Source organism: Leptinotarsa decemlineata, unplaced genomic scaffold (assembly GCF_025532065.1).
Source record: "Leptinotarsa decemlineata unplaced genomic scaffold, Ldec_3_MD MMD2_P_RNA_scaffold_1, whole genome shotgun sequence".
Taxonomy (NCBI): Eukaryota; Metazoa; Arthropoda; class Insecta; order Coleoptera; family Chrysomelidae; genus Leptinotarsa; species Leptinotarsa decemlineata.
Window position 1 is genome coordinate 1,570,293 of NW_027412523.1, and position 18,825 is coordinate 1,589,117.

At 33.9% G+C, this 18,825-nt stretch overlaps 1 protein-coding gene across 1 annotated transcript in view; it reads left to right on the forward strand.

Annotated features, from left to right (window-relative positions):
• Nucleotides 1-1,493: 1,493 nt before the first annotated feature.
• LOC111508418 (GILT-like protein 1) overlaps nucleotides 1,494-18,825 on the forward strand; it is a 41,007-nt gene continuing 23,675 nt past the window's right edge. The window contains exon 1 of the mRNA XM_023163897.2: nucleotides 1,494-1,719. Coding sequence (XP_023019665.2) covers nucleotides 1,633-1,719 — 87 coding nt within the window. The 5' untranslated portion in view covers nucleotides 1,494-1,632. The remainder of the gene's footprint in view (nucleotides 1,720-18,825) is intronic.

Genomic DNA, 18,825 nt, shown 5'->3' on the forward strand with positions numbered 1-18,825 from the left:
AATTATATGAAGCAAAAAAACTGAAATTACAATGAACAACCATCAAAAAATTGAACTATCAACACGAGGTGAAAATTAAAAATTATTAACAAAAGATGAAAATTAAAAGATTCCATGCCAAGTTACTTCACGCGACGTTTCGATTGTTAGTATCCACAATCGTCTTCGGGTGGATTGTTAGTAGTTAGTGGATTGTTGGACAGACAAAGCTTATATGAGCAGTGCTGCCATTTTCAACCGCTACAATTCTCATACTTGGGCACAACAAAATTCTCCATCTATAGTGGAGCAGAGAAGTCAAGAAAAATTTGGATTTAGTGTGTGTGTGCAGATGTTTTTAGGGATATAATTATGGGCCTGTTAATTTGTAATGACACTCTCACATCTAGGAGGTATTTATACATTTCAAGGTAAAATATTGAACCCCTTGTTGATGAATGGCCACTGATGGAGCTCGGAAAAATATATTTTTTGCAATTGTCACCTATTTTTGGCTGTAAATTTTGGTAATAATTGGCTAGCTAATCTTTAGCCAGCTAGGTCACCGGACCTAACGTCTATGGACGTTTACGTCTGGGGAAGGTTGAAAAATCTTATTTTTGAATTGATGACCAATTCTAGATAGGAATTGCAAGCGGCAGTGATGCAAAGTTTTGTTTCTATCACTACTATTGAAGTAATCAATTCGGCAAAAAACGTTCAGAAAAGGTGTCGTCGCCTGTGTGTAGGAGAAGCTGGTAGATATTTCGAACACCTTCTCTGAAGAAACTATTTCATTGTTCTTTATCATTATTATTATTGTTGAAGTTTCATTCATCAGTAGTAAATATAGTATATAGGTAATGTATTATCAGTTTTATTGAAAGTATGCGTTTTTATCACTGCTGTGAAAAGCTTTCTCAACATTTGATAGCTACTACTGAAAAATTTATTTGTTTTATCGCTGCGTAGTCCAAAGCCTACTTGATCAAAGTGTGCGTTTCAAAGTCTACATGAAAAAACCTAAAAGCTCTGTATTTCAAAGATAAATCTAGCAAAACATCATGTGTGCTACATTTTTGAAAGGGTTTTGAAAAGCTCTATTGAAATATGCAGGAATATACAGGGTGTCTCATAAAAATAGTTTTCCATCAATAGCTATTTATATTTCATTTGAAAAAACAAGTTTTCTATACCATTGAATTAGAAATGATGATAGATATTGATATGCGGTTTCACCATTAATTTTGTCATAAAATTTGACCCTCAGACATAGCTATCAGTTTTCATCCATCTAGTTTCTCTTCAAAAGTGTCCAATTTGTCCCACTCTGTACAATCAAAATGCAAAAATTGATTTTTCCCAGTTTGGAGAAGAAATACAAAAAAATCAATTCCATCTGGAAACCGCAGCTATATGTTCAGTTTTATTTTAAAATTCAATTACGTTTTCAATATTCACTCCCCGTAAGCCATGCTGACGTTACGTCGATGCAGAAGGTACGTATGTTATTCCGCATAGTAGATTTGGAGGACTCAGCCAGGCGCGATCTCGACGTAACAGTCGCTCGCTCATTTGTTCTTTCTCAGTTCTTCGACAGACCGTTACCATAGCCTACTTCGTGTGACCGCTTCAACAGTTTCCAGCAAAACAATGAAATTACAGTTAATACTTTCGTTTGTTTTAACAATAGTTTGTGTGTTGGCCCAACACGAAAACCACAACCATGAGGATCAAAGGGTGAGTTTATTTTTTAATTTTTCACTACCGGAAGCGATTTGAAATTCATCGGGTGAAAGTCTGCGTTTGCATCTAAAATGATCCGAGTCCTAGAAACCCAGATTGGCGGCTAGATCAATATGGCAAATATGCGCAGATTTTGTGCCTACTTTGATTTTCCGGTAGTTTTTTATAATCCGAAGTGGGGCTTGAAACCATCATTGGTTTTCCCTTGTTTCTCAAAGGAGAAACAAGGGAAAACCAATGTACCTTACGCTTAGGTACCGTTCCAAGAAAAATCTTCAAAGTTCGAAAAAAATATAAAAACTCATGCGTCGGAGTTTGTCGGTCTTTAAATTCGACATTTACTCACGACGGTGAAATATAGGTATAGCGCTTTTCTTTAAGTCCCCCCCTCTTTATTTTTTTGAACAGGTCAACTAAAAAAATGAAATTTGGGATAATGAAATTAATGCATGAATACTTTATTTTGAAGTGAAATTGATAGATGAAACTTTCGAAATGGAAAAAAAATCAAATGGAAAGGGGGGTATTTTTCAAGCTCCTGCTTCACAACCCTAGAATATAATGTCAATATCTTCAACTACTACAAAATGGGGAAACTTTCAATTCAGAAGATGCTCGAGATGTTTGCCTTGAACTTTTTGACATATGAACAGCCTATCCGATATTTCACGCCGAACATTTTCGAACACAGTAACGTCAATATCTCTACAAATATTTATTATTGTCTGCCGTATATCCAATATTGAAGCGGCTTCAGTTTCGTACACCTTTTGCTTCAAATAGCCCCATAAAAAGGTCCAAAGCTGTTAAATCTGACGAGCGGGCTGGCCATTCTGTAGGACCTCGATGGTCAATCCAACGACCGTTAAAAGTAGTTTCCAAATAGTTTCTTACTTGTCTGGAGTAATGTGGTGGTGCTCCATCTTGAATATCGAATTCATTAGGATTCGCTTGAACGATTTCAATGATGAGAGGCTCAACAGTAGTTTACAGCATATTTAAATACAGTTTCTCTGATGAATTTTGATCAATTAATAGAGGTTCTACAATAAGGTTTCCCAATATTCCTGCCCAAACGTTAAGTTTTTCTGGATATTGGGTATGTGTTTCCCACAAAACGTGAGGCTTGGTATCACTTCAATAACGGCAATTTTGTCTGTGAACATTGCCGTTTAAAAAATGTACATTCGTCACTAAAACAAATATTGTGGAGATAGGTAGGATGCCTTGCAATGGTTTCCGTCATGATTTTGCAGTATCCTGTTCTTCAATCAGGGTCATCTTCAGTTAATTGGAGTACCATTTTAATTTTGTATAGATTATACCTGTTCCTCTTCAAAAGTCTCCACACAGTAGAACGAGACACCTCACAAACATTCGCGACGGAATAAGTGGACTGTTCAGGATTTACTACCATCTCACCAATTATTTGCACTTGCTGTTCTTCCGGAATGGACGGATGACCTGGGAGCTTTTTGTTATGTACACTACCGGTAGTTGTGAATTTGGATACAAGTTCCCTCAGATATTTTCTTCAGATAGGACGATTCGGAAAACGTTCATTGAAAATCCTTTCGGTCTCGTGAAAGTTACACGTCACACTGTAAATAGAAATCGCTTCAATTTTTTCTTCCAATGGACGAGAATTGACCGTTTTAGAGATTGTTGGCGTGGTACCTTTCTACTAGTAAAACCGAAAACTAATTGAGAATATTCTAACTGTTCATTGCCATACTGACATTTTTGTCGTTTTTATGAACAAAAAATAACTTAACAAACCTTATCGGGTTGTTGGAATTGCCATATGACAGATAAAAAGGAATATTTCTAGAAATATCAATATTAATGTGTTTGTCTTCAGGAAATTATTAAATGTTCCGCCATTTTGTAGTAGGTAAAGATATTGACTTCATGTGCTAGGGTTGTGAAGTATTCGTCAGGAGCTTCAAAATAATGTTTCGCAAGACCCGTTTTCCATTTATTTTTTTCCCCCAGATGGCGCCCAGTCGCCATTTTAAAAGTTTCATCTGTCAATTTCACTTCAAAATAAAGTATTCATGCATTAAATTCATTGTTCCAAATTTTAAGTTTTTGACTTGACCCGTTCAAAAAATAAAAGGGGGGGACTTTAAAGAAATGCACTGTATATCTACACCTATATTGATACGTTCATCGAAATTATTAATAACCGTGATATTTACAATGAATAAATTGATTGATTGATTGATTGATTGATTGATTGATTGATTGATCACAAAATGAAACTGTTTCACCTACGAAGTGGGAAACGGTACTATTTTGCAATAACTTCAAAGAAATTACATTCACTTGCATTGAAGGAAAAATATCATTCATGGAGATGACCTTTAGTGCAAGATGTCACCGTAAAATTTGAACCAGAACTTGTTAAGCTACTAAAATAATATTTTGTTAAAAAATTATATCATACTCTTATTTGTGTGATCAAACCCAAGTCGGCACCACTGCCAACCTTTTCTGAACTCAAATAGTTATTATGAATATTACCCTAAAACCAAAAATAACGGCTTCTCCACATTTCGTCAAGTTATCGTTATCAGGGAGATCATCGATAATATAGTAGCGATTTTCATAAACCTCGCCCTTCAAAAATACCCAGAAATAAAAATTCATTGGTATAATATCCGGAGAACGGAAGGCAGGCAAACTGGTCCTTAACATGAGACCGCAGAGCCGACACTCGAGTCACCTGACTTTCTCGCTGCAGCTAGATGCATCAACTGAATTGATGATTTTTGTGAGGTTATGTGAATCAGTGAAGTGTGGAAATTTGTGTTTTATCTCGATCTCTCGTATCTTTTCATTGTATTGCTTACAATGAACTGCACATTCATTTAAGTTGTCTCAGTAGAGTTATATATGTTCTAGTTAGGTACTGTCATAATATCAAATCAAACCTGTGAATTTTTCAAGAAGTAGGTATTCATGCAAAGTTATAACACACCACTTAAAAAAAGTTTTTCGTAAAACAAATTCGCCACGCCTGACTGCCTGTCTGTCTGACTGCGATAAATTCGAAAACTTCTGAACGAATTTACATACGGGTTTCACAAATGAACGAAACAATTCAAAAGGAGGTTTAACCTGTATAATTGTTCATTGTTTTGTGTGAATTGATTGAAATATGATGATGTTATCCATGATTAGTCGGGGTGGTGGTGCCACCCGTATGGGCTTCCACCGAAAACAATTATTACATATTGTTTTTCTTTAATGAAAATTGCTTCCTTCAAACCACTGAAATTATGAAATAATTGAAAGCTAAGCCATCAAAACAGCAATAAAACTGATAACATGATTACATGACCTTGTTTTCTTTACCTCTAAGAACAGGTAGCTAGACTTTATCAATGTTCATTGTCTCTTCTTTTCTATTGTATATACTCTTGGATACACTGTTTATAACCTTTGGTGTTGGGATATAACTTTAGGAGTTATATCCCAACACCAAACTCTGGGACAGTTAGTAATTTTGAATTTTATCGAGTATTACTGTATCTATTGATAAATCTGTTTTTCCGTTAACCAGTTGTCGTCCCCCTACGAACTACAACTCACAATAGTCGAAACTTGGGTGAGCTAAGGACTAACGAGATCTCACCTCGTCGAATGAGATAGTGTAAGTGCCTTTTTTGTTAAGAGCATTTTCGGATACAGCTGATTTGGCGGTTTGTACGAGTCGACAATTTCTCGTGTGTTCAAAGAGACGGGTACCTACACTTCTTTTCGTGGTTCCAATATAGACTGACCCGCAGCTACAAGGAATCAGGTATACTCCGAGTGTTGCTAAAGTATATAAGTATACAGGGTGTAACTAAATGAGTGTAAAACATTTAAGGAGGTGATTTCACATCGAAAAAAAGATAGGATCTTTCATTTTAAAAAATTTCATTGTAGCATCCCTTGTTAAGATACAGCCCCTTAAAGGGGGTACATAAAATTTGTATAACAATTTTTTCACAAGCACTAAAAAAGTTACAATGTTGAAATTAACCTGACGTTTTGTACTACCAAAAAGACACTCAGCCAGTAATTTATTAGATTTACCCCATGGTTGTAAGGGGTGAAAAACGCAACCTCTAAAATTTATTTCCAATGTAACTTTTTATGTCATTATTAGTTCACCATTTAAAAATTTATTTCCGATAGCCTGTTTCATTCTAAACAAAAAATGTCTCCTGGTTTTTTGCCCAAAATAAACCAGTTCGCAGCAAAAAATTATTTTACGAACAACTACAGAGATACTTCGTCATAAATGCGAAAATACGAAACTGATCTATCTAGAAGGTCGCTATCAGCGATAGTGGCAATTAAATTGGTATGACGCTGTCAGTTTGTGAATTTTCGAAATTGAATTAATACTAATTGTGTGTTGTTGTTCTGTTCTTAATTTGTTACTTCAATAATTCACTTGTTATTAAAATGGCATACACAAATGAGGAAATAGCTGATATGCATTACCTTTACGGTCTGTCGCAGGGAAATGAGTTAGAAGCTTCTAGAGATATGCTGAAATGTATCCTCAACGGCAGCATCCTTCACATAGAATATTTGCTCGACTTCATCAACGATTACGAGAATATGGTTCATTCGACAAAAGAAGGCAGGATTGTGGTCGCCATCGAGAAGTAAGAACACCACAACTTGAGGAAGCAGTACTTAATTTGATTGAAGAACAACCTACTACCAGTACTAGAGAGATTGCTTTCCAGCTAAATGTTGATCATATGACGGTATTTCGAATTTTAAAGGAACAACACTTATACCCTTACCATCTGCAACGAGTACAGGCACTGTTACCGCGAGACTTTCCGAACCGTCTTGAATTTTGCAATTGGATACTGGAAATGATTAGAAGAAATTGTGACTTTCTGAAGACGATAGAATTCACAGACGAATGTAGTTTTTCTCGGGACAATATTATTAATTTTCATAATTACCACATATGGGCTGATGAAAACCCTCACGCTATTGTTATAACTAACCATCAAGAACAGTTATCTCTTAACGTGTGGCTCGGAGTTATTGGGGATGATTTAATTGGGCCTGATACTCTACCTCCTCGATTAAATGGTGTGGCATACGTTCAATTTTTAAGAGAAATGCATCCAGTACTGCTGGAGGAATTTCCTTTGGGCGTCAGAGGGGATATGTTTTTTATGCATGATGGGGCTCCCGCCCATTTCAGTCAAGTAGCACGTCAGCATTTAACTGAAACATACGCAAATCAGTGGAGAGAGACTCCAGGAGAGAGACTCCAGGAATATTTGAGCGAATACGTGGCTCAATGCGCCGACGTCTAGACGCGTGCGTAATGTCTGAAGGTAGACATATTGAACATTTACAATGACTTCTACATGTTGTGTGTTTTGTTATTAATAAATTAGTTTTGTTTATTGCCCTTCAATCGTTTATTGCAGGTACTAAATACAAAATAACAATAAATCCAGTTCGCATTTATGACGATGTATCTCTGTAATTGTTCGTAAAATAATTTTTTGCTGCGAACTGGTTTATTTTGGGCAAAAAACCCAAGAGACATTTTTCGTTTAGAATGAAACAGGCTATCGGAAATAAGTTTTCAAATGGTAAACAAATAATAAGACAAAAAGTTACATTGGAAATACATTTTAGTGGTTGCGTTTTCCACCCCTCACAACCATGGGGTAAACCAAATAAATTATTGGCTAAGTGTCTTTTTGGTAGTACAAAACGTCAGGTTAATTTCAATATTGTAACTTTTTCAGTGCTTGTGAAAAAATTGTTATACAAATTTTATGTACTCCCTTCAAGGGGCTGTATCTCAACAAGGGATGCTCCAATGAAATTTCTTTATAGGAAAGATCCTATCTTTTTTTCGATGAGGAATCACCTCCTTGAATGTTTTACACTTATTCAGTTACACCCTGTATAGTCCTTTATGCAATAAAGTAAAACACCCACTGAAAGTTTTTTGGAACACCGAACTTAGCGTATCAGCCTCAATCAATCCAAATCAGCAGTTTTGAACACCAAATTTGGGGTGCCACACGGTTCCATTCTTGGACCTCTCCTATTCAACATCTACATCTCAGATTTCTATAAAAGTATACAATTTTGCACTATTTATCACTACGCTGATGATACTCAAATTTATCTGATTATTTATATAACAGACTTGTTAGCTTTTCCCAGATTAACAATTATTTAAACTCGAAATGGCTTTGTATTGGTCATTCCCAAACACAGCTCGGCACTTTCTGCTAGTAGTTTTTCCTATATTTCCTCTAAACTGTACAATAAATCGCCCAGTGAAACTTGAAACTTTAATTGAAGGGGTTATATTTTTTAGGAGTGATTAATTTCACGGAAAGAAAGTTTTTGGCTTTTTACTACTCCATCTTGATACAAAAAAAGAAGGATGAGGGAGTCTTCCAAAGAAAGGAAGGAAGTAACTCTATACATGGATGTGTAGATCATTCAAAGAAGTAACTTTCAGAAACAAACTGAAAGAAGTCCTCCTGAAACAGCTACTTTCATATAAACATTGAATTATACGAAAGAAAAACTCTTTCGAAACAAATACTTCTATATGAACACTGAATTATACAGAAAATACTTTTCTCTACCCAGTTTGTATTTCAAACATTCGTTGTGGAATAAAAATCAGATATTATTCACATGAGTTCTACTTTAAATGAATGGTAACAAATTGCACTTAAATAAAACACTGCCATCCTCTGGTATATACCGATGTTTCGCCTTAAGACACTTGCCCTAAGGCTCTTCAGTACCAAATTGGATAACATTATAGAAAATACACACACTTCATTCATGAATTACGATTTTTTAATGTCACGGAATAAGCTTGATCTGCTTATGTCATCGATGACATCGTAATGACATTCATTCACCTATTTGATTTAATCCCTTCCTTTCTTTGGAAGACTCCCTCATCCTCATCCTCATCCCTCATTATTTATAAATCAAACTAAATTTCGCCTTATAATTTCAAAAAGTCATTGGAGGATTCGTGTCACACATTTTTTTTCTTCATGCGTGAAGGTAACTTGATGTTTGAGTTAGGGAAAAAGTTTTCTTAATGAGAGTATGAAGTGCGATAAAAAATATTTACATGTTTTATCAGAAGTAATGAGTCGTTTTAATGATATTATAAAAAGTCATCGATAACAGGTAGCCATTTTATCAAAATCACCGGTATGTTTTCAAATACTATCAAGCAACTGGCTAGTGGCACCTATAAATGCTAGGAAAATATTGATGACGACGCACAAATGATTCAATTGAAAATTTAATTGCCAAGTCAATGAAATAATCGACATACTCCCAGTTGTGTGTGAAGGTCAGATGGCTGAAAAAATAATAATATCAGTTACTTGTTTTTCGTGGAACTAATAATAATTGGCAAAATTCAAATAAGATTTCGATTCACGCCGATCATGTTGTTCTTCATAACGATATACTCGTATTTTTCGTATCCATCAATTTTAAATTTTGTTTTCTATAAATGCTATTTTCCAATATTTTGTTCACAAAATGTTTCTTAATTATAAACTTCCATTTCGATACACATATCGATGATTTGTTTATATTGATTTGTTAATTCGGATAAAATATGAAAAAAATCTGCGTAATCTTTAGAAATTTTCCAGGATGCAGTTTCAGTTTGTCAACAGAGTAGTCTAACAATATACAAAGGCAAGCTGATTATCTGGAATCAATTTTTGGTGCTCCATCGCATCCTGTTCATTGTTAAACAATGTCATTAGGCCTGAAATGTAAACATATTATCATGTAAGCAACAACTACTTCGCAATTACAGTACAAGTACGGTTATTAATTAATTCTCGTTACGGGAACATTCATAACTATTAATTCACACATAATATTTTCTTCTAATTTTTTTCTAGGCCAGTTATTTCTCACCTTCGTGTTCTAGCGTCATTTTTTCGACCTTAGAACGAAAATAAAATATATACTGTGAGCTCGTAAATTCTACTCTCTTGTAAACTAATAAAAAATGGAACTGGCGCTTCTGAAAATGAATATTTAGTGATACATTTGAAATATCGGCGTTGAAAAGTAAAAGTTTCGAATGAACTGACCATCCATGGTAATAATTAAATAATATACTAAAATATAAAATATTAACTTTACCCTGTATCTATATTTATAAAGCTCTGATTCATGTGAGATACAACATGGTTCATTTTAATCACGAGTCAGTCACTCATAATTAAGCAACACGAACTAAACACTTGACCATCCCAAAACACAAAACTTCAACATCCAAGGAATCTCTTAAGTATAACGGCATCATACTTTATAATTCATTGCCACAGGAAGTCAAGGACCTACACTTAGTAAGTTTCAAGAACCATACCAAAGAATTATTGACGAACGGGGGTTATTATAGCTTAGATGAGTTCCTGCAAAGGGATGTCTTGATATAACTTGTTCTCACTGCTTTTCGTTCCTATTTTTATGTTGAACCTTTTAATTGTATATAATTATATTATGTTGTTTTATAATAATTAATTTGTCTATGATTTTAAAATTTGCATCAGTATGTCGCTTGTAGTGTTTTGTATAGTGCCTGTTTTATTTGGTAGGTTCACAGTATGCATAAATCAGTATGACCTACACGCCTAAACGAAGCGGCGTTGTCGCTTCTACTATAAAGTAGCGGCTTCTTTGATTTTTCAAATGGTACACCCCGTATATAAAATCATATTATGATTCAACAAATTCATATACTATTTCTCTATACCTATCTATTACCGTTTAGAAGATATAATAAATTTCGATATTTTTTTACCAAACATGAACTTTTATAAATGCTGATAATCTTGAACTCTCTTGCACTAAAATGATCAAATTTGAAACGGAGTGGAGTGATACTATGAGGATCTTCACTCCGAGTCATATTTTCATTTGCCTCGTACAGGGTCTTCAAAAAATGCAGATACTTTGATCTCATGAAAAAATGAGTGGAACTCAATTTTTCAAATGGAACACCCTGTATATTTCAACATGAATTCATCACTCATTTTGGATATTCAACATTTTTTTTTTATACTTAGTAATATTTCTATTTGATCCAGTTTTTTAACTGTCTCAGATCAGTCAATTCGAAATTGGTATGTACCTACCTTAGAAAAAGTTACAATTTGTATACATTGAGGTATTGGTCTCTAACGTACAACAGTACACATTAATATATTTTAATAGTGTGCTTTGGAAAAATAAATAAACCATTTATTTAACGTCAGACTTTCGTTGGTGGTTTTGACTGATTGTAATAGCTACCAATTATAATAGAATAATGTCAAGATTAGGTTACAGTAATGAAGATTTCTTGAATTTATTAATGATTTATGGTGAGTGCAATAGAATTGCAAGTAGAACATGCCGAGTATTTCATGAAAGATATCCACAACTTCCGAAGCCGAATAATAATGTGATAAATCGACTACTAAAAACTGTAGGTTGAATGGAACCTTCCGTCCAAAAATCATTCGTAAGAAGACTAAAGTGGATGATGATGACAATGTTATAACAGTTTTGGGATACTTTCATGCATTTCCAAATGCTTCTCTGCACGAGGCTGAAAGGGCTGTCGAATTCTTAATAAGCATAAATGGCATCCCTATAAGTTCCACTGTGTCCAACATTTGAAAGAGACTGATTTACCTCGTAGAGGTATTCTTTGAATGGTTACTTGTCAAGACTCAAGAGGATGAACATTTCCTTGACAATATCATATGGACAGATGAGGCCAAGTTCACAAAAAATGGAGTTTTCAATAGACACAACAGTCATTATTGGGCGCCAGAAAATCCCCATGTTGTCCGCCAAAGGGGTTTTCAAGAAAGATGGCAATTCAATGTATTTTGTGCCATAAAGAATGAGTCAATTTTTTATATCGAGTTTTATGATGATAATTTGAATGCATCAAAATATGAAGATTTACTGAGGAATGGAGTTCAAATGATTTTAAATAATAGACCAGGAAGATAACGTGTATGGTACCAAATGGATGGTGCTCCACCCCATAATTCTCATTCAGTCAGCAAAGCTTTAACCGAAACCTTCGAAGACAGATGGATTGGTAATAATGAATCTTTTCGTTGGCCTCCTAGAACACCAGATGGCAATCCATTAGATTATTTCGTGTGGGGTTTCATTAAAAATATGGTTAACTCTACTCCAATAACAACAATGGAAGATATGAAATCGAGAGTTACAACTGCTTTCAATAGTTTGACTCCAGACTTGATCAGAAGCACTACACATGACAATCTTTTGAAGAGATTACATGTTTGTTTAAGTAGAGGTGGAGATGTGTTTGAACATATTCTGAAATACACTGACGATTAAATTAACTCATTAATTTATGGGTTTATTATTTTCAGTTCGTGTTTCAACGTTAATCTGTTTAAAAAAAAATCTGTTTAAAATCTGTTTTTCCGTTAACCAGCTGTCGCACCCCTACGAACGACAACCCTCAGAAGTCAAAACTTGTGCGAGCTAAGGATTAGCGAGGTCTTACCTTTTAACGTGTGATTCCTAACACGGGTTGGACGGTAGCAAGTGAAGATCGATCGTTTAGACTAGGGCTTGAACCACCGACCAACACGGCAGTCAATTCGAGTGAGTGAACAAAGCACCCACGCCGAACCGCTTGGCTACCGACTGACCAAACTATTGTTTGAAGAGAAGTTTCATTCGATGGTTAGGAGTATTTTAATAATTATCTTTTCATTGTATCATCTGTGACTAATTGAGAAACATCAAACGAAATCTGTTTTACAAAAATGAGTGATGAACAAGGAAACCATGTCAATTTCCGTTTGAAACAGTTTATCTCGAAAACGGTTCAAAATAGAAATAGTATTATTTGAACAAAGTTATCCTAAAATTGGATGTAGAGCTCAAAAATGTTGAAATATACAGGGTGTTCCATTTGAAAAAATTGAGTTCCACTCAATTTTTCATGAGATCAAAGTATCTGCATTTTTTGAAGACCCGGTATGAGGCAAATGAAAATATGACGCGGAGTGAAGATCCTCATAGTATCAATCCACTCCATTTCAAATTTGATCGTTTTAGTGCAAGAGAGTTCAAGATTATCAGCATTTATAAAAGTGACAAAGTGATAATGAATCATAATATGATATTATGTATGGGGTATTCCATTTGAAAAATCAAAGAAGCCGCTACTTTATAGTAGAAGCGGCAACACCGCTTCGTCTAAAATATTTTAGGCGTGTAGGTCATATTGACTTATGCATACTGTGGAATTTTCAGGTTGATCCGTTGAATAGTTTGCCAGAAACGGCTAATTAACGCTCATCATGAAAAGCCCTGTATGTTTATTTATTTATATTTATATACCTAGTTATTGATTGTTATTTTTATTATTAACATGTCTAATATCATAATGATCTGAAAGACGAATAAATACAACAATAACATTGGAACCTCCTGCTGAAATTAGTGACAACGTATGCTCGTTTTTTCCTGATTCTTCAGAGACTACTCGACCGTAAATGTGTGCTCTCACCTCTCTCTCTCACACCTACAGTAATATACGGAACGTAACTCTCTATCTTTCTATCTTCACTAACTTATACCTCCCTCTCAACTCCCGTTCGCCTCGCCCGATCACACCTTTCGTAACGCTATCGTGACGCATTCACCACCTCGCTCCCCAAGTCCAGCGCGAGTAAAGAAGTTTTGCTTCAAAAAAATAAAATGAAACAGATTTCAAACCTTGTTACTTCAAGTGAAGTAATCTTAGTTATTTTGGTCAGGTGCGGAAAATACTTCAACCGTGTTAATTTTGACTAATAGGCAGATAATTCTGTTGAATCAGTAATTTGCATATCAGTCGTGACACACATACAATAGTCATCGAAAATAAAATCGCGATTTTACATAGTGCTGGCTTGGCGAAATCAGGAATTTTTCAAACTTATTGTAGATCGTCAATTGTCACCTATTTAATCCAGTCATTTAAGCTTAAATTAGGTAAGAATCTCGGAATTCGAGATACCCAGCTGTAAGTCTGTAAATACTTGTATATTGACACCCTAAAAGTTGTCTCAAAACCTACATATGGTAGGGTGTAAGCAACTATTAAATTTCAAGGTCAAAGGTCACAAAAATCGGTTTTTTGCGCTTTTTTTGGAAATATCTTATTTCCTATGGGTTTTTTGCTATTTGTATTTATTATCAATATTGTAGAATACAAAATTCTCTACAAATTTTGTTTAAAAAAAATTTTTTATACGGTGAACCGTTTTCGAGATAGACGGGGAAAGCGCGAGGTCACAGCATCACTTCAGGTCAACCGGTGCCTCCGGTCGAAAACGCGCCCCGTGAAGGGTGGTACTGATGTCCTAGGACTTTTCATACCATCAACATCTCCTTAGTCATGAGCCTGCTTGTCTTTCTGACGAAAATCAGCTGAAAGGGTGAGGGAGCTGGGCTCCAACCTGAATGAACTGAAGACGCTTGGTTGAAAACAGCTTCAAACACTGCTCAGAATCATCAATTCGTTGTTGTTTTTGGTCGATTGTGAGCTTGCGCGGCATTCACTTGGAACAGAGCTTTTGCATACTCAAATATTCATGTACGATATGTCCAACACGTTCCTTTGATATCTTCAGAGCCTCAGCTATCCCGATCAACGCCACTTTGCGATCATCCAAAACATCATCCACATACCTTAGCCATATCCTAGGAAAGTACTTTGACTTTTCTTGGGTTTCCATTTCGAATTTGCAACCGTGTTAGGAATTACACATTAAAAGGTGAGACCTCGTTAGTCCTTAGCTCGCACAAGTTTCTCAACTTCTGAGAGTTGTCGTTCGTTTGAGGGCGACAGCTGATGGAAAAACAGATTTCAAACAGATAAACAGGTTAGCCAGGTAGGGGGAAAAGGGGTTACCCATAGCCGTTCCTTCCTTTTCATCAGTTCGGACTTCCATTGTCTAATATAATATAAAATGATTTGAAATTCCTGAAAAATATGAAAAAGATTAACCAAAAAAATGTTATTTGAACAAGAAAAATGAAATTACAAAGAAATAACTTAAAAACCAAACAACAACCAAAAAATAAAAATTGAAATATTAATAAAAGCTGAAAATTAAAAATTATTATTAACAAAAAATTAAGAATAATAAAAGTGAAAATTAAAAGATTTCAAACCAAGTTATGTCACGTTTGAAATCTTTTAATTTTCACTTTTATTATTTTTCATTTTTTGTTAATGATAATTTTTAATTTTCAGCTTTTATTAATATTTCAATTTTTATTTTTTGGTTATTGTTTGGTTTTTAGGTTATTTCTTTGTGATTTCAGTATTTTTGTTCAAATAAAATTGTTATTTTCTGTTAATCTTTTTGATATTTTTCAGGAATTTCAAATCATTTTATATAACATTAGACAATAGAAGTCCGAACTGATGAAATAAACCATGAAACATTGTCAACCACCTTCAAACAAACGTTCCTTCCTAATGTTCATAAAAGTAACCTTCTCATCTGGAAACATTTTGTTTCATACACAAATTAGTGAGGGGAACGAATTCATCAATTTCGTTATTATTCTAAGTTTTATTCTCTAGTAAATCCCTGAAGAAAATGAATCGCCTCTGATCAATTACTGAGCTCGCCAATCTTAGCTATTCATTTGAATAATTATGATTCAATATTGATTTGTTTCATTTTCATGCTGGAATGCAGATATCCTTGTGACTGGTTGAAAACGGTTATGAAAGTATAAAGAGAATTAAAACATCACAAAACCTAGTTGCTTATGGATGTTTAGCTAATTCGTTATGGAGTGAACAATGAAACCTAGCTGGATTTGTTGGTTCTAATTCGAAAAATTAAATGTTCGTAGTTTTTGAAGAGATCCACGAATGGACGACGTTTTACAACGATTGAAGACAATAAATAGGTATAGTTAAAAAAACTAAAAAAACACGCTTTGAAGAACATCGAACTAAAAAGTTAAAAAGATTTTTTTAAATAAGCTTAAAACAATAACGAACGAAAAATATTAGTATTATTGTGAAAAAAACGACGTTCGCTTGATATACAAAAAATATGGCACAAAGTGCCCACGCTTTTTTCACAATAATACTAGCATTTTTCGTTCGTTATTGTTTTAAGCTCATAAAAAAAAATATTTTTAACTTTTCAGTTCGTTGTTCTTTAAAAGCGCGTTTTTTAGTTATTTAAACTATATTTATTTTTTACTTTTTTGTTTTATATGCTATGAAAGCGTGTTTTTTAGTTTTAGTTCGATGTTCTTTAAAAGTGTGTTTTTTAATTTTTTTAAACTATATTTATTTTTAACTTTTTAGTTCGATGTTCTTTAAAAGCGTGTTTTTCAGTTTCTTTAAACTATATTTATTTTTAACTTTTTAGTTCAATGTATATTTATTTTCAACTTTTTAGTTCGATGTTCTTTAAAAGCGTGTTTTTAGTTTTTTTTAACTATATTTCTTTTTATCTTTTTAGTTTAATGTTCTTTAAAAGCGTGTTTTTTAGTTTTTCAAAGTATATTTATTTTCAACTTTTCAGTTCGATGTTCTTCAAAAGCGTGTTTTTTAGTTTTTTAAAGTATATTTATTTTCAACTTTTTAGTTCGATGCCCTTTAAAAGCGTGTTTTTTAGTTTTTTTAAACTATATTTATTTTAACTTTTTAGTTCAATGTATAGTTATTTTCAACTTTTTAGTTCGATGTTCTTTAAAAGCGTGTTTTTAGTTTTTTTTAACTATATTTCTTTTCATCTTTTTAGTTTAATGTTCTTTAAAAGCGTGTTTTTTAGTTTTTCAAAGTATATTTATTTTCAACTTTTCAGTTCGATGTTTTTTAAAAGCGTGTTTTTTAGTTTTTTAAACTATATTTATTTCTAACTTTTTAGTTCAATGTTCTTCAAAAGCGTGTTTCTTAGTTTTTCAGAGTATATTTATTTTCAACTTTTTAGTTCGATGTTCTTCAAAAGCGTGTTTTTTAGTTTCTTTTTAAACTATATTTATTTTTAACTTTTTAGTTCAATGTTCTTTAAAAGCGTGATTATTAGTTTTTTAAAATATATTTATTTTCAACTTTTCAGTTCGATGTCCTTTAAAAACGTGTTTTTTAGTTTTTTTTTAACTATATTTATTTCCTTATACTAACTTTGACTACAGAATACCTTTACCGTTTCTCCTTCTGGCGAGTACAAATTCAAATAAATGACTAATTTCAGACCAAACCGTTACATATGTCGAGACAATAATTTTGGTGTAGGCGGTACACGTCTATTATTCTATTATCTGAGCAGACAATAAGTACATCTACAGGGTATAACTGGGTTAACTATTCGAATCTGCAGAACGTTATACTGAACATTACATCACATATATTTTTGGCGTATGCGGTTGTCTGTTCTATCGTTTCTATAACTTTCAAAACTTGTCGAAAGTTATGTTACACAACCGATATAATCATGTATGAAGACTTATTTTTCGCCCATTAACATGTTGATGTTTACCTCTTGTGAAAAGTATATAAAACATTGTTTTCATCGCTCAGGATCAACAAGTAGCATCTTTTCCAAAGGTTAAATGACTAAATTTGATGGAAATCTAGAAAACTCATAACAAGATCATCATAACAGTTGTATCAAAATGTTTTTACCATTTCGTTGATTCTTGATACAATTGTCGTTTCAAGTATTTACCATGGATAAACTTTTTGTCTTTTACACTGAGTAACTTGGACGAATTGTTTAAAAGTTACCACGATAAGATTAACTTGACGTAATGCAGCAAGTCATTACGCGTCACGTCTACTGTAGGACGACGAGGGACGATGCGCGGGGGTACAGGGGCGGTCTAAGCAATGAAGCGCCATCGCCGAGAACGCGACATAGGTCATAATTCGATTCTCGAAGCTATTCATTACTTAGTACAGTTGGCATATTTTTTACGTACTTATATTAACGTACAGCCGAAGCTGCTGGACCTAGAGTCTTGAAATATGCAGGTAGGTTCTTTGTATAGCGTATATAAGCATCAAGAATGGGAATCAGGAATTTCCTCTACACAACCATCTACATCAACATTTATATCGTTTTCTATGGCAAGAATGGCTAAATTTGTTGATTTTAAGATGGACATCTTAAGAGCGGTTGTCGCCACTTCGGCTCCATTTGATTCTACCTGTTCGTTGCCTCTCTTTCGCACCATTTCCCTTGGAATGTACGCATTACTCGCGCGATTTCGAATATCTAAGTATTTTTTTACATACTCAAGGTACGCTACTGAATCTGTTGGTAATAACAAGCTCTTGCATGCACGTTATATTGATATAACGCTTTGGAATACCTCAAACATTGTTTACATATCCAAACCAAATAGGCTAGGAAAATTAGACACTCAGTGTGAATTAAATCGCGGTAAGCAGGAAATAGTTTTAATATCTTATTTTGGTCCTAAATACATGTAATCTGAGTTTGCACCATCCCAGGAGGTGAGCCTAACTTTTGAGAGCCCGAAAACCTCGAAATTTTCGTACTTTTTTCAGTTTTCCACAAATAACTCGAAAACCATCTGTTGTACAGAAAATTTTATGCTATTCAAAATTGAAAAGCATTAAATTCTTCGTCGAAGAGTACCACAATCATTAAAATCGATTCAGCGGTTTGGCCGCAATCGATTGTTCAAAATTGGCGATTTTCCCCATTTTAGTGTAAGCTGCCATTTCTTGGCGGTTCAGCATCAACTATCTTCTAATCTGCTTCCCTAATCAATAATACTCATGGAATAAAAGTTGTAGAAAATCTAATTTCCATTTAAATAGACCCATCAAATTTTGAAAATGGTCAATTTCAAGTACTGAAATAAACGACAATGAAAAATATGTCACATCTGGAAGAACCACTAAATTGGACATCCCTCACATTCAACATTCCTGATTCCTTCAGTTCAACATATTGTTGGTATCGAAGAGGTTGAAAATAAGTTTGTATTTATTTTAAAAATTTTTTTCAAATA